Raw genomic sequence first — 17,261 nt, 5'->3', positions numbered from 1 at the left:
TATTGAAATTTGATCTTACATTTTTACATGAGTTTAAAGTAGTGTCAAAAGTATTTTTACACAGGTTATATTATAGATTATTATTATTATTATGTTTTTTTACTTGGCAGTCACACCTAGATCCATGTTATTCAAGTGTTCTCTTATGTCCATTTGGGGTTGGCTTGTTTCAGTAGTTCACAATTAATTAAATGTTAGGTAGCATTTAGTTTTAGGTTACTGCTTTCTCACTGTGTTTGTTGAGGTCGTCTAGTGTTTTTTTCTGTATCACTTTTGTGCTGTTTTCTCTCCTCATGAACAATTTATCATCTCTTACTTACACATACTTAACTGCCATGCGTGCCCTCCCTTTTGCTTTTGCCTGATGAAATTGCTTATTAAGTTTGATTGAGTGGTCATTTATATAGACAGGCACTGGTTAATTGTTAATCAAAATGTTTTGCTTTAATCTTGAGTTTTTTTAGCCTCCATCATCCATTTACTTTTAACGTTTTTGTTGTGTAATTGGATGACATCTGTTTTCTAACATGTACAAAGATATTTTTTCACGCCTTTCTGCACCTTGTATAATCGCAGTTTTTCTAATTGTTTCATTCAGAATTTTCTTGTCATTTGTCATTATTGAATTTCAGTCAGCAAATTTTGATTCTTCTGACAGTCATAAAACAGATTATTCACAGACAAAAAAAAAACAACTAATAAATATTAATAAAAATACTTTTTTTCTGGATTTTAAGATTTTGAGATTCCATCGGTATCTTGCGCCATTTAAGGCAGCTGTTGCAATATCAAGATATGAATCAGAATTGGAATTTAAGCTAAGAGATCTTGCAGCACATATCACACAAGAACTAATAAAAGATGGTGTCTCAGTCTTTCCTTATTGTGATTTTTACAAAGAAGAACCCCTAGAATCACAGTTCGTTAGGTAATAAATTATTAAATATTTACTGTAATTTTGTGTTAATTTTGTAATTTTTTTTAATTAGTTACAAAATTTGATTTCACTAGCATTGCAAGATATTTATTAGTATCCATTGTTTTAAGTAGTGCAAAAATAATGTTTTTGTGTGTGTATATGTATCACTTCTAAACTGAAAGTTTAGAAGAGCAGTTAACGATACTCTCTCTCTGTTATATAGATAGTTTTACACACATACATATATATATATATATATATATATATATCAGTTTTAACTGCATGTTCTTCAGAGATACTCCATAACCTGTTCTACTATAATCTGTAATCTAATTCTGCTGCTGCTTTTGCAGTGTGTAGCAGCTAGGTTATATCAATCAATTCATAGTTGAGTTTTCCTTTCATTCTGATAAGCTATCTCAATCCGACATTGATATTTGTGAAATTGCTGATACTGAATTCATTCTAATAAGCTGTGGAGACAAATAATATATTAGAGTAATAATTTAAATTTGATATAAACCAAAATCTCCCTTATTTTGACCTTCATATCAAGTTCATCATCTGGGTACACTCACACCTACACAAAAAGAGACCAGCTATATTACAGTTCACAATAGTATGCTAAAGTCACACTAATTTGGTTGACTGCTAACACCACTGGCCTGACTTTGGTGAAAAAGCCTACTACATCGAAGCTAGAATCTTTTATCTGTTTGGCTAGAAATTACAGATAAATAAGAACAAAAATAAATTACTAAAACAAAGATAAATAAGAACCAGAGGTCAGGCCAATAGTGCTAACAGTTGGACAAATTAGTGTGACTTTAGCATACTATTTATTTCATCCATAACATCTGTTGATGCTGCATAGTATGTTAATAGTATTGAGGAACTGGGGGAACTAGACAATGAGATTTATTTGGGCCTAACATACCAATTAACTATCCTGCAGAAGGTTCTACTAAGGTAGAAGTGAAGGAATTTTTGAGGCTTTAGAGAAAAGCAGCTACTATCATGTAAAAAGAAAAGTTGGTCCTTGTTGGGGATCTAAATAATAGAGTAGGAAATGATTGTCAGACATACAAAAATATTTTTGGAAAATTTGGAGAAAAGAGCAAAGCTAATAATAATAGTACATACCTGTTGGATTTCTGCTCAGGACATGGACTGGTTATTACTAATACAGTGTTCCAACATAAAATGTGCATAAATGCACATGGAGAAAAGAGGCAAGGAATAAGAAAAGTCTCATTGACTATTTTATTGTTGATGTGATATTTTCTCACTGGTGCAGGACATTAGAGTGTACAGAGATTTTCAAATTGGAAGTGATCACTATTTAGTTTTGAGCAGGATAAAAAAGAAGAACATGTAAGAAAGTTTTAAAGTGAATAAAAGTTGAGCAGCTCTCAGATGTGAACTGTAGACTAAAATACACAAACATTAATCAAGAAAAAATGAAAGAGTCTGAGAACGGGAACCAAACCTTGGAGATTCAATGCAAGCCCTGAAGAAAACATTGATTGATTCAGTCAGAGGGGCATGTGGTGAGGCTATCTGCAAAGATAGATTTATCAGAGTTAAAGAGGGAGTGCAGGAAAGTATATCAAAAGTTTCTGGTGAATAAGTCAACTTGCCCTTTAAAGAATACAGAGACAAATGTAAGAAAGCTAAACACTGTATAAAACTAGCTAAACAAAAGGCATGGAAAAACTTGGGCAAGAACATAGCAAAAAAATATCAGGAAGGTGGCAAAATATTCTGGAGGCTGTTGAAAAAGTTCAAAATCGAGGAAAGAGTGCTGTAAAAATAATAAGTGAGGATAAAGGTGACATTAAAACTGGAGAAAAAGATATCCTTGATGGAAAGAGTAATTACATTCAAAATTGCTAAGTGGTAAAAAGCACTCGACGGGCATGCAATGAGGAATACATATTGAATACTTGAAGTAGAAAAAGCCATCGGAAGCCTGAAATGTGGAAAGGCAGTCAGAGTAAATGATATTTGACCAAATATGCTCAAATATCGAGATATAAGTCTTGCAGTGGCTGCACTGCATAGTTCAGAACTCCTGGACACGGACCAATTTCAGATGATTAGCATAGAGCTCTCATAGTACCCCTCTCCCCCAAAAAAAGGGAAATAAAACAATGTGAGAATTACAGAGGTATTTCCTACTCAGTGTTCCTAGTAATATTTATGCAAGTATACTTGAGAAATGGTTCAGAAGGAAGCTTGGTGAAGAACAAGCTGGATTCAGGTGAAATTGAGGCTGTCAGGATCAGATTTTCCCTTTACAACAAATATATGTATTTAAGTTTTGTAGACCTGCAAAAGGCATATGACAAAGTACCAAGAGAAAGCTATTCAAAATGTTAGTTATATGGTGTCAATGGGGCATTATATTAAACAAAACTTAGTCTTTATTTAAGTTGTAATTCTGCAGTTAGAATAGAAGGAAGTACAGGAAGATGGTTTGAGATTAAATCTTGTGTCAGACAAGGATGTACATTATCCCCTCTGTTATTCATTATCTGTACAGATCACATTATGAAGGAAAGCAGCATTAAACTTGATATCAAAATTGGAGATGTTAATCTCAGCTCTTTATTTTATGCAGACGATGTTATACTTTTAAATAAATCCAGTACTAACCTGCAAGATTCCCTGACTAAATTGAATAACTGTTGTAATAAATTTGGTATGAAAATCAGCAATAACAAGACAAAGACACGAAAATAGGCAGAAGCATTGAAAATATCAACTGCATTGTGAATGGAGAACCTATAGCAAAATATTTCAACTACTTCGGCATAATTTTTAGGAATATAATAAATTAAATATGGAAATAGACAACAGAATCAACAAAGCTTGTATGGTAGGAAGTCAAGCGAATAAATTTCTATGAAATAAGAGAGAAATTAGTAAAAACAATAAATTAGCTCTAAACAAGATGGTGTTCAAACCAATTTTAATTGAATCTGAGAGTTGGGTTAGAAATAAAACATTTGACCAAGACTGGAGATCACAGATATGAGAGTCCTGAGAAAGATTAGGATGGCATCAATGGCAATATCATATTGAAAACGAGGATATTAGGAAAGAACTTGACATTGTTAGCATCCAGGAATGTGTTAGCAAAGCTAATCTCATGTAGTATGGTCCCTTAAACAGAATGGGATAGGAAAGATTAGCAAAACAAGTTTTCTCTGCTAGATTGGCTGGAGAAAAAAAACCAGAGGAAGACCAAGATATAGTTGGATTGATACAGTAAAATGTGCCTTAAAAGACAGAAATATAAGATCTGATAATTTTGGAGTCTTGACAGATAACAGATTGATTTGGAGGAAAATTGTTGATAGGAAGTTAGTAATGATGTAAGTCTTTCATGTAGTATTATCATAATATCCTGTATACCCATTGAGGGTACATGTCAGGAATTTGATAATAATGATGCATATGTTGATGACACCAATCTTGAACTGTGCTGAATTTGAGTCAGGATTTGTTCCAGTAGCTGACTTTTAAATGTTTACTATGATTTCTGATGAAAACAGTGAAAATTTCATGCCCCAGCAGGCATGAAATTTTACAATATTGTACTAGCATTTTAGTTTGGGTTAAAACAATATGAATATTGTTTGATTGGCTAAATCGTAGATTGCCAGCTTGTCCTAATTCATTTAATATCCAGGTAAATACCTGCTAATAGGATGCAATACAAGGAAGTGAGAATTGGACATTAGGTCTGGTTATTTCTGGGCAGTTCTCTGTATTCCTTACAAGGCTGTGTTGTTGGTGGTCTTCTCCCAGTTATCCAACCTTTAACTGTTAAATGACTTCTACTAAATCCAAGGAAAATTCTAATTTTCTGCTTTTCAAAGCAGGAAATCAGAATTTTATCTATTGGATTTAGAAGAATGAATTGAACATATCTGCAATTGGGCTTGTTGTTAGTAACAAGAACAAATGATCACAGAACAGTAGACAATTTTATGTATATATGTATATATATATATATATATATATATATATATATATATATATAACATACAAGAAAATATACTTTGTATATTTTCGTATATGAGTAGAGTAGCTTGGGTACTTGGATAAAAGATTAAACCATGAATATCATTTCTTTTTAGACTATTCATATTTGGTCTTTATATACTCAAATAAACACAAAAACTTATTCTGATTATAAGACCATTGGTTTAATATACATATGTACAAGAACATCGACTAGTTTCACTAGCACACTGTCTAGCTTTGTCAAGACTAAAAAGGTGAAAGAAAATATAATGAATGCAAAAAAAAACGAAAGAATACAGTAAACCGTTAACAATGGTTAGGCAACCAAATTCGACAGCTCGCGTGACAGTGTATGCATGAAGCGAGAGCTTCATTCATTATTATGAATGAAGTTTTTAGCGTACTGTACTGTAGTTCTGCTATACTTAATGAATTAATCAGATTTTTCCATGTATCTTTCAATACTGCTCCTTGATTTCTGTTCAGGTTATTACCTGTTCATAGGATCACTGCTGCTTTGAAAATTCGGCATCTGTAATCATCCTCTATATATGGCGTTGAGCTGTTTTCCCAATCTGTTGCGTGGTTAGAAGTTGAAAAGTGATGTGCCAAACCTGAGGTAACTGACTTGTTGTGATTTACATTTCCAACATGTTCTTTCTGTCTAATTTCCTTGAAGTTTGGCCTATGTAGGAAAGTCCACAAGTGCATGGTATTCTATAAACCCCTATATATTTGAAAAAAGGAACGCTGTCTTTAGGGGATCTTAAAAACTATCTAATGGTTGCAGCCGGTCTAAACACAACTCTGATGTTGTAAGGCTTCAACATTCTAGCAATTTTGTGGAGACTGAACCAACATAGGGGATGACAACGGATGAAACGTACTAAGTTGATATCCTTTGTTGTTGGAGGTTATTTTTATAAAGCAATTTGTTATGTTTCGAGGATAACCATTTTGAGAAAGCGATTTCGATATTTGAGAAAGTTCTGTACATACATCTTGTTTGTCTGTGACTATGTTTTGGGCTCTATTTCGTAACATATGGATGATGCTGTATTTTTGTGTATGATGATGATTGGAAGTAAAATGCAGATACCGTCCAGTATCTATTGGTTTTCTATATATAACAAGTTTAATATTATCATTCTCTTGTCTTTGGACCAGTATATCTAAAAAAGGAAGTTATTGATTGTTTGCCAGTTCTAAAGTGAATTGGATTTTGTTGTGAAACGAGTTGATATTATTTATGAACACATGTAAGCTTTCTACTTTTTCTTTCCAAATGATAAAAACATCATCTATGTATCTCCACCAAACTGATGGTTTTGGAACAATGTTGGTTAGAATTTACTTTTCTAATTTCTCCATGAACAAGTCTGCACATTGTGGTGACAGGGGACTGCCTATGGCTAGACCTTCCAGTTGTTGATAAATGATGTTGTTGACTTTAAAGAAATTGGAATTCAGGCAGTGTTGGAAAAGTTGTGTGATATCCCTAGGAAAGAGATCTTTTATAATGTCTATGACCTCCTCAACTGGAACATTCTTAAATAAGGAGACCACATCCAGACTGACCATTATGTCTCTTTTTGATAGTTATTATATAATGTCTATGACCTCAACTGGAACATTCTTAAATAAGGAGACCACATCCAGACTGACCATTATGTCTCTTTTTGATAGTTATTATATGTATATTAAACCAATGGTCTATAAGACCATCGGTTTAATATGTAATATAATAAGATATATAATAATATATCTTATAATAATCAGAATAAGTTTTTGTGTTTATCATTTCTTTTCATCTTTAATTTATAGTATAACCAAGTGGAAAACTTACAACTATCTCTAATTCAGAGTATTTTAATAATAAGGTGTGACACCTTTTGGCTACTCGTATATGAAAATATGACTTATGCATTACTTCAACCTTAGTATCACCTCTTGGTTTGGCTCCCTGATGAGAGCTCAATAAAGGTTGAAACTGGTCTGGGTTGTGACCCTTCCCATAATGCATAGCATTATACATGTCTGCAAGGAGATGTGCTTTGCATTATGGGATACTAAGGCAAGTGGTGTGAAGTTAGGGTGACCAGATAAAAATTTGGTTTTGGGGTATCATACGTAGATTTTGAGGTATTCATGGTAAGAATTTGGGGTATTCATGATTAGGTTTTGGGGTATCCATTATTGGCCTTAGGGATAATCGCACTATGAAACATAAAGAACGAACAATTATAATAAGATTATTTTATTTCTATATTTGTAGATTTTCACAATATACAAATGCATGTAACAGAGTTGGTCAAATTTTGGTACAATTCGTCAAATTCATTGCAGGTCTTTAAACAAAATTTAAATATTTGATTTTGGCAGTTATGAACACTAATGTAAACTTTTAGAAATATTCTCATGATATGCTTTGCATAATCATTTACAATATAAATTCAGTAAACCTGATTTATTTTATCAAAAGAAAAGTATTTACCTAACAATATTTTTTATTTGAGCGAATTTCTTTTAGCAATTTTTCATTTTTTAATACAACTGCATAAAATTCTTTGCATGACCTATTGTAATTAGTTTTTACCAGTAGTTCTCTCTCAACAGCTTTTTTAGTTTTTAGCTCTAATCTGTTCCTACCCTTTTTCCAAGAGTTGAACATTAAGCTAAATACTCGCTCACTCATTGCATTTGAGTGAGGCAAAGCAAAAACAAAATAATTTTTTCAATATTAGGTACATCGTGTGTATTTAAAAATTTTATCCAAATATCTGTGATATTTTTGAGTTCTTTTGTGTCAATAATTTTATGGAACGATTTTAACAGGACGTACTCTTCATATAGCAAATCAATATTAATATTGGAAATTTTAAATAAATCTATAACTTTTAAGAAAAGATCAAAATGTGCCACTTCATGTAATTTGAATATATTAAGGTACTCATACTTATTATTTTTAAAACTAAATCTTTTTTCAATATACTGAATTAAAGTTTTCAGAAAATTGTCTGCCCTTTTCTTAAACAAATTTATCTCTACTGGTTTGCGACAAGATTTCAATTTTTGTATAGCAATGAATCCATAAAAATTATCATTTAATTTAGAAAGAGAGTTTTTTAGATTGGCCATTAGGTTAAATAGTTCTATTATAATTGGACCATCCTGCTCTAGATTACAAATTACGTTTTGGACACAGGTTGCTGCATTTAAAAAGAAAGAAAAGTAGACTTCAGCTAATTCATTCAAAAAAAAATCTTGTAAAATAGGTGGACATCTTTCCAAAGATAGAAAATAGTTTTTCACTTGCTCAAAATTTTTGTTTAGCCTATCTACTGCTGGAAGGAGTGACAACCATCTTGTAGGAACATGATGCATTAGATCTGAATATTCTAGGTTGCAAAATTCATAATGTTCTTTTAAATTTTCTAACCTTTTACTATGTGAACTAAATTCATTATATGTTTTTAAAATTACACATTCTATATCAACTTCTAAATGGCTTGTAGCTTTTCTTCTTGCATTATGTAAGACATGGCAAAGACACCCGATATCTATTAAATTTCTTTAATTCTGTAAATACACTCTGATTAATACCAAAATTTATATTAGCATTATCACCACAAAAACTAACAATGTTCTCAGGATTTAAATTCAGCTCCTTCAACTTTTGAAGTAAGCAAAGTGAAATATCCTTTGAAGTTTCTGACTGGCTATTAAAGAAACTCAAAAGTTTTGTTTGAACTCCTCCACTAGATTTAGAAAAATATCTACACATTAAAGGAAATTTGAATGTTTCCTTTATTTGATGAATCTGTTGCAATTGAAAATGGCTGATTTTCTCCTAAATTCTTGACAACTGTAGATAGTCTTTTGCTAAAACATTTGTTGTTATTTTAGATATTTTTGTATGTGCGCATGTCAATTGAGAAGCGATTTTTGAATAAGTAAATAATGAACTCATGCAATCCGATGATCGATAGCTATGTGCATGTTTCACTGTTTGATAGGCAAACATAGCTTCGGCGGCAACAGTCTTTTGTTCTTCAGCCGAAACTAATGACGATGTCGAGGAAATAAAAAATGAATTTCAAGTTGGATTACTAGCTAATACTTTCTCTTTTTTATGCTTATTAGTTAGCATATGCTTTTTAAGGTCATAAACACCTCCATTTATTATGGAAAATTCACAATTGCACCATAAACATTTCTTCCTTTAATCACCCAGGCGTAAGTTTTCTGCCACTCTTTGTTGAAATAATTCTGATGTTTTATCTTATTTTTTTTTATCTTGATTTAACCCTCTGTATTTGATGACAACGAAGAGGACATTCTGTGAAAAGGGTTAAAGTAATATTTATAGAATTTATTGCCTTACGTTAATACAGTCAAATAAAAAAGATCTCAAGTAGTGACCATGGGAGCCCATACTTCTCCTCGTCGGGCCTGTTACAGGTGCCGAGCATTACAAAGTAAGCATAATATAAATATCCTATAACGATCTATGTAAGTAGGATACAAAGTTGTTTTTCGAGTCTTTGAGAATGCATTTCAACAAAATATTTACCTGCGGCTAATTTTCTTCTTATATAATCACCTAAACTTGGTATTATACGATTTATAGCATTTACATTTTGCTTACTTGGTGGCATTCACAGTAAAGGCAGTAGTCAATATTTATTTAGTACAGAAAACTTAAAAATGGATATTGTGTCCAAAACACTGAAAAGGGGCATTTTTCTTACCCCATTTAAGATTTTACAAAAGGGGTATTTTATAAATTTAACTCAGTAAATTAAATTTATAAAATACCCCGAAATGAGCACACCTGGCCACCCTGTGTGAAGTCATTACCTTCTTTATATGAGTTGCTCCGTCCTGAAAATAGTTCAGGTGCAAACCTGTTTGCTTACACATGGATGTTTGCAAAAAAAGCTTAGAAATGGCAGAAACAGTGCTGTATAAAGAATCATAGATGATAAAAGTGACACGAGAACTGAAGATAAAGGTATTTTTGAACTGTGTAGTAATTACTTTGAAAGATTGCTAAATGAAACAGTAAGTGGCAGAATATTTCTAGCTCTCAGCCGTTTTTTGACTGCATTCATTCTCAATTTTCATGAATGTCATCTCCTTCCCTCCATAAAATGAAAACTTCCATGTAACCTGTAAGATTCTTTCAGAAGTTTATATGTCGCTATCATACCCTCTTAGTTCACCAGGATCTGCTATTCACAAATACTCAGTTTCTCCTCATAATCTATATTCCACTATATCTGCATCATCTCAGAAACTAGGATACCAGTCAGCACACAATAGTCCAGATGATGCTGTACGAAAGCTTTGTAAAGAGGTGAAATGACTTCCTTATTCCTACATGTCGGTTTTCATTTCAGCATAGCAATTATTCTTTAAGTTGTATTTGCAGTCTTTGCTATATGGTCCCTTATCTTCAACTTCCTATCTACTGAGACTCCAAGATCCCCGGCCTGGTCAGTTTCTTCTAGTATAACCCTGCCAATATGATGCACCATTGTATATTTCATTACATCAAAGTGCATAACTTATTTATTTATTTATTAAACCCATTTATTGAGAAGATAATTGGTGCATGGCCCCCACAAGGGTAGGGCTGACAGGGCTCTAGTCTGGGGGTCCGGAATTAAGGGGGGGGGGATTTTGTTGGGTTGGCCAGTTAAGTGAGACTGACAAAAAGAAACTTTATAAAATAAGAATGAATATGTGCTGGCTGAGAGGGACTACTAGATTTTGCAATCGTTTCCAACCCATTATCCATCTTTTCAGACTTATGGTTACGCTTCTGAACTTCCCATTTGAAAGGATTTACTTTCAAATGGGAAGTGGCAGAATATTTCTAGCTCTCAGCCGTTTTTTGACTGCATTCATTCTCGATTTTCACGAATGTCATCTCCTTCCCTCCATAAAATGAAAACTTCCATGTAACCTGTAAGATTCTTTCAGAAGTTTATATGTCGCTATCATACCCTCTTAGTTCACCAGGATCTGCTATTCACAAATACTCAGTTTCTCCTCATAATCTATATTCCACTATATCTGCATCATCTCAGAAACTAGGATACCAGTCAGCACACAATAGTCCAGATGATGCTGTACGAAAGCTTTGTAAAGAGGTGAAATGACTTCCTTATTCCTACATGTCGGTTTTCATTTCAGCATAGCAATTATTCTTTAAGTTGTATTTGCAGTCTTTGCTATATGGTCCCTTATCTTCAACTTCCTATCTACTGAGACTCCAAGATCCCCGGCCTGGTCAGTTTCTTCTAGTATAACCCTGCCAATATGATGCACCATTGTATATTTCATTACATCAAAGTGCATAACTTAGTATTTATTTATTAAACCCATTTATTGAGAAGATAATTGGTGCATGGCCCCCACAAGGGTAGGGCTGACAGGGCTCTAGTCTGGGGGTCCGGAATTAAGGGGGGGGGGGGATTTTGTTGGGTTGGCCAGTTAAGTGAGACTGACAAAAAGAAACTTTATAAAATAAGAATGAATATGTGCTGGCTGAGAGGGACTACTAGATTTTGCAATCGTTTCCAACCCATTATCCATCTTTTCAGACTTATGGTTACGCTTCTGAACTTCCCATTTGAAAGGATTTACTTTCAAATGGGAAGTGGCAGAATATTTCTAGCTCTCAGCCGTTTTTTGACTGCATTCATTCTCGATTTTCATGAATGTCATCTCCTTCCCTCCATAAAATGAAAACTTCCATGTAACCTGTAAGATTCTTTCAGAAGTTTATATGTCGCTATCATACCCTCTTAGTTTACCAGGATCTGCTATTCACAAATACTCAGTTTCTCCTCATAATCTATATTCCACTATATCTGCATCATCTCAGAAACTAGGATACCAGTCTTTGTTCGCCCGTCTCGCTTTCTATGCACGGCGTCGTTTCAATGCCGACGTTGCCCCGATGTTACCAGCAAACTACCCTACTGGTGCATATGCTACGGATGCTGAGAGAATTTTATTTTATTCATAAAAGAGAAAGCTTTATTTGATAGTTTTAGTTGGCTAAGTTGATCTCAAGAAACTGAACATTTTCTACAAAAATCTTTATTTGAGAAGAATTTGTCTTATTTGAATTAAAATTTTACTAGTTAGTAAGTAAAAGAAAATATAAAGCTTTTTTAGTTATGATTTTTTTTTGTATGAAACAAACTTAATTTTTTTTTCCAGATCATACAAATTTGAGATATTAAAGATATTTAAATAAATTGCTCTCAAGCAAGCAAAGATGTTGTAGTTAAAATAAATAAAATCCCAATGTCTGATTCAAAGTACAAACATAAGTCCGGAGCTCAGAAGAGGAAACTTAAATCTGAGAGAGAGAATCTAAAGCATCACGAGGTCGTCAATTCATAACCAAATTTTTAATATCTGAAAATGAAAAGGACGTAGTTCCCAGTACTGATCATAGTGAAGGTGGTGATAATGTTTGTGACATTGAAATCCAAACAGAATATCAGTGTCAAATCGAAACTAATAAAGCAGTCGAAAGTCAAGCGACTGCTACATGTGAACCTCTTGCAACGGAAGAAAAGGCCGCAAGTGAAAAACCTGCAGGAGGAGCAACTATGAAAAAATATGATACAGTTGATGCTTCAGTTGCAGGCCCTGTTGAAAAATCTGATATAAAATATGATGACCCTAGTATTTGGCTTAGAGTAATCTCAAACAACATGCGGCAAGAGACAGTACGAACTATCAGCTTTCAAGAATTCCAGTAGATTTATAAGGAATTGCCAAGAGATCTTAATAGTATGAAATTTCAAGATTTTTTGCTCTATATGAAAACGAAAGATGAAAGAACAAGAGATCATTTTCCAAGAGAATGGTTAACATTGTGTGTATCGAAAGAAAATCTTTATTGTCTACCATGTCATATTTTTTGCGACTCTAATAACAAAAACTTGAGCAGTTTAGCCCAAGAAGGATTTTCGCCTAGAAATAAGCATTGGAAAAAGTTGTGTGGTATGTTGCCTCTTCACGAAAATAGTGCTGAACACAGAAAATAATATCTGGCTTGGAAATCTTTTTTGCAGTCATTGAAAGGACATGGAATCGATAAAGATTTACAACTACAAATTCAATATGAAACAAATAAGTGGCGAGCACGTCTGCAATGGATTATAGATGTAACGTTATTTTTATCATCCAGAGGTTTAGCATTTCAAGGAGAGGACACGAAGATTGGAGATGTTCATAATGGGAATTTCTTAGGTATATTAGATATAGCGAAGAATGAATTAATCCCCTAGCAATTTTGTGCTAGGGGATTAATTCCCTACATCCTACCATTCCCTACATCCGAGGTACCTCGGAAAAAATCAACAAAATCTTAAAAAAACATGATGATCACTTGTTACAGACCACATAGAAAATTGGCATCCCTTATCCACTCCACTAAAGACCAACCACTTCCCCTAGACTACCTGGTGTATACCAGGTCCCTTGCAACTGTAAATTGTCCTAATTTGGCCAAACAGGCATGACAGCAAATATCAGAATCTCAGAACACAAGGATTACATCCGATTTCACCAGTACAGCCACTCTGGGCTTGCAGACCATGCTCTGGATACTCGCCACAGAATAAGATGGAAGAAAGCCACAGTAATACACCTCAGCAAGTTCAAATATGAAAGACTATTCATGGAATCAGCCTCAGCCCTTAGGAACATGCCAAACTTCAACAAATTTGGATGCATGAGACTGTCCTAAATTTGGGAAACATTTATCAGAAGAACTTCAGCCCAAAGGCCAAGAACTACCAATATAGCCCGCCAGGGGGCACCATCAGGACTTTAGGAAAACGTTAGCTTCCTAGCTTCAGTTCTCATTTGCTGTTATGTAGTACTTGTGTGCACATGTCTTTGTATTAAGTTCCCAAGAAGATGGCAACGTGACGTTTGCCGAAATATCGGAAAGTATATATTAAAGTTTATTTAATTTATATTTCTAGTGTACGCTGTCAATTCCTTAATTATTAGTTATCATTATTAAAATGAGTATGAAGTATCCATCTGCAGATCCTTTTACATTTAGTTGCATTAAACAGACATCCCCATTCGTTTGTCCATCTGTCCAGCTTATTCAAATTCTCTGGAAGAGCCAAAACATCAGCACTATTACTAATAACCTTCCCAAGTTTCACATCAGCTGCAAACAACTGAACAGTTCCCTTAGTCCTGTGACAATATCATTGACGTAAAAATTGAACAGCAGTGGTCCCTGTACCGAACCCTGTGTAACTACTTGTAGCCTTCCTACTACCTGATAATGCTTACCCCATATACAACGCTCTGATATCTACCAGAGAGCCACTAACCTGATATCCAAACAATATGTTGCAACTTAAAAATCAACTTGTCATGTTGCACACTGTTACATGCCTTTAAAAAAATCCAAAAAAAAAAAAAAAAACGACAGTGTATGCCTTACCCTATCCATTGTTCTTGTTACTTTATTGTAAACGGTTGCCAGATTGCTAAAACAAGAGTGCCCTTTAACAAATCCATGCTGTCCAATTAACAATATCATAATAACAATATGATAAATATTATTGTTATCATCTACCAATTCTGTATACAAGCTCTTACCAATTTCACCAAAATCATAACTACAGAAGAAATGCGAACAGCCCTGTAGTTTAATACCCCTATTCTACTGCTACCTTTATGCAGCGCTACTATCTTACCCTCTTTCCACTCTCTCCAGGAACCTGTTTTATTGCAAGACTTTCGTTAAACAGAAAAACTAAATGGATGGCACATTCCCATAAAATTTGGTGAAATTCCATCTATGATCCCTGCTTATTAACATTTGGCATACTTGGTATTCTGAATCTTCAAAAGGTCTTCAAAAATCTTAAGGGTCAAAGCTGTATAACTGAGAGGAGATCTCCACATAGCCTTTAAAGGAACACAGAGAACCGACCAAAGCTTCTGACATAATATCCAATCCTCACCTTCTCGTGGTACACATAGTTGGATATCTACCTGGATACTGAACGAACTAGGATGGGCTGGCAATTTGGGATTTAGCTGACCACATTGTATTCTTATTGGCTTAAACCAAAATACAAAATGATGGTACAACATGACAAAATTTCATGCCGGCTGAGGCGTCGCCCGGTTAAACAAGCCCCCCCCCCCTTGTTTTTGCCAGGGCGAACAGCGAAAAGTCAGCTACTGGAACAAATCTGAAAACACACCCCAACTCAACTCACCAGAGTTAAAGATTGCTACTATCAACATAAGAAGCCTGAATGGCAAAGAAATGGAGTTAGCTGAGGAATTGGATAAGTACCAGATCGACATAATAATGGTGACTGAAACAAAAAAGACAAAAACTGGTGAGATCTTTCTGAGCAATAAATACAAAATGTTATATTCAGGCAATAACAAACAAGGAAAAGAAGTAGCCATAGTATTCAACACTAAATACGAGGCTAATCTTCTTGAATGGCAGGCAATCTCAAGTAGAGTGATGTGGGCAAATATGAAAATGTGGAACTGGACAATAAGACTTATTTGTGTCTATGGTTCCACACAAGGTTTTACTAAGGTAGAAGTGGAGGAATTTTTTTGAGGCTTTAGAAAAAGCAACTGACACAATGAAAAAGGAAAAGTTGGTCCTTATTGAGGATCTAAATAGCAGAGTAAGAAATGATTGTCAGACATACAAAAATATTTTGGGAAAATTTGGAGAAAAGAGCAAAGCTAATAATAGTGGCAAATATCTGTTGGATTTCTGCTAAGGACATGGATTAGTTATTACTAATACCATGTTCCAACATAAAAATGTGCACAAATTCACATGGAGAGAAGGGGCAAGGAATAAGAAAAGCCTCATTTGACTATGCTATTGTTGATAGTGATGTTTTGTCCTTGGTGGAGGACAACAGAGTGTACCAAGGATCTGAATTTGGAAGTGAACACCATTTAGTCTTTTGCAGGATAAAATGGAATTTCATATTGAAAATAAGAAAATGTAAGAAAGTTTTGAAGTGAATAAAAGTTGAGCAGCTCTCAGATGTGAAGTGTAGACTAAAATACACAAACATTATTCAAGAAAAAAACGAAAGAGTGAGAACAGGAACCAAACTTTGGAGATTCAGTGGCAAGCCCTGAAGAAAACATTGATTGATTCAGCCAGAGAGGTATCTGGTGAGGTAGTCTGCAAGGATAGAAAAATCAGAACTCCATGGTGAACGCAGGAAGTTAAAGAGGCAGCGAAGAAAAAGAAGAAAGCATATCAAAAGTTCCTGGCAAATAAGTCAGCTTGTGCTCTTAGAGAATACAGAGACAAATGTAAGAAAGCTAAACACTGTAAAACTAGCTAAACAAAAGTCATGGGAGGACTTGGGCAAGAACATAGAAAATAAATATCAAGAAGGTGCAAAATATTCGGGAGGTTGTTGAAGAAGCTCTTACAATCATCGGGACTTCGTCTCTCTGTCCAGGCCTTCTCGACTGTACCGTACAGCCACTGTAAGACTTTTTTATCACCATACTTGAAGTAGATAAAGGTATCAAAGGTTTGAAATGTGAAAAGGCAGCAGGAGTAGATGATATTTGTCCAGAAATGCTCAAGAATGGCGGTATAAAAGTCTTACAGTGGCTGCACTGCATAGTTCAGAAGGCCTGGACAGAGGGATGAATTCCCGATTATTGGAATAGAGCTCTCATAGTACCCATATATAAAAAGGGAAATAAAACTGAATGTGAGAATTACAGAGGTATTTCCCTACTGAGTGTTCCTGGTAAGATTTATGCAAGTATACTTGAGAAACAGTTGAGAAGAATTCTGGAAGAGAAGCTTGTTTAAGACAGGCTGGATTCAGGCCAGATAAAGGCTGTCAGGAACAGATCTTCACTTTATGACAAATAGTTGAGAAATCATGGAAATATAATAAAGATCTGTATTTAAGTATTGTCGATCTGGAAAAGGCATATGACAAGGTGTCAATGGGGCATTATATCAAGCAATACTTAGTCTTTATTTGAGTTGTAAGTCAGCAGTTAGAAGTAGAGGAAGATGGTTTAATGTTAAATCTGGTGTGAGACAAGGATGTACTTTATCCCCTCTGTTATTCATTATCTATATGGATCATATTATGAAGGAAAGTGGTATTAAACATGAGATCAAAATTGGAGATGTTAATGTCAGCTCTTTGCTTTATGCGGACGATGTTATACTTCTAATTAAATCCGCTACAAGTCTGCAAGAGTCCCTGACTAAATGGAA

The 17,261-nt window shown here is 34.2% G+C and overlaps 1 protein-coding gene across 1 annotated transcript in view; it reads left to right on the top strand.

Annotated features, from left to right (window-relative positions):
• The first annotated feature begins 523 nt into the window (after window positions 1-523).
• PolG2 (DNA polymerase subunit gamma-2, mitochondrial) overlaps window positions 524-17,261 on the top strand; it is a 35,339-nt gene continuing 18,601 nt past the window's right edge. Inside the window, exon 1 of the mRNA XM_090398281.1 lies at window positions 524-928. Within this exon, the coding sequence (XP_090254407.1) occupies window positions 528-928 (401 nt within the window). The 5' untranslated portion in view covers window positions 524-527. The remainder of the gene's footprint in view (window positions 929-17,261) is intronic.

The sequence above is a fragment of the Typopeltis vanoorti genome, chromosome 9 (genome assembly GCF_054136105.1).
Source record: "Typopeltis vanoorti isolate ZY-2024b chromosome 9, IOZ_Tvanoo_1.0, whole genome shotgun sequence".
Taxonomy (NCBI): domain Eukaryota; kingdom Metazoa; phylum Arthropoda; class Arachnida; order Uropygi; family Thelyphonidae; genus Typopeltis; species Typopeltis vanoorti.
Note: the sequence above shows the minus strand (reverse complement) of the source record. Positions and strands in the feature narration are given on the sequence as shown.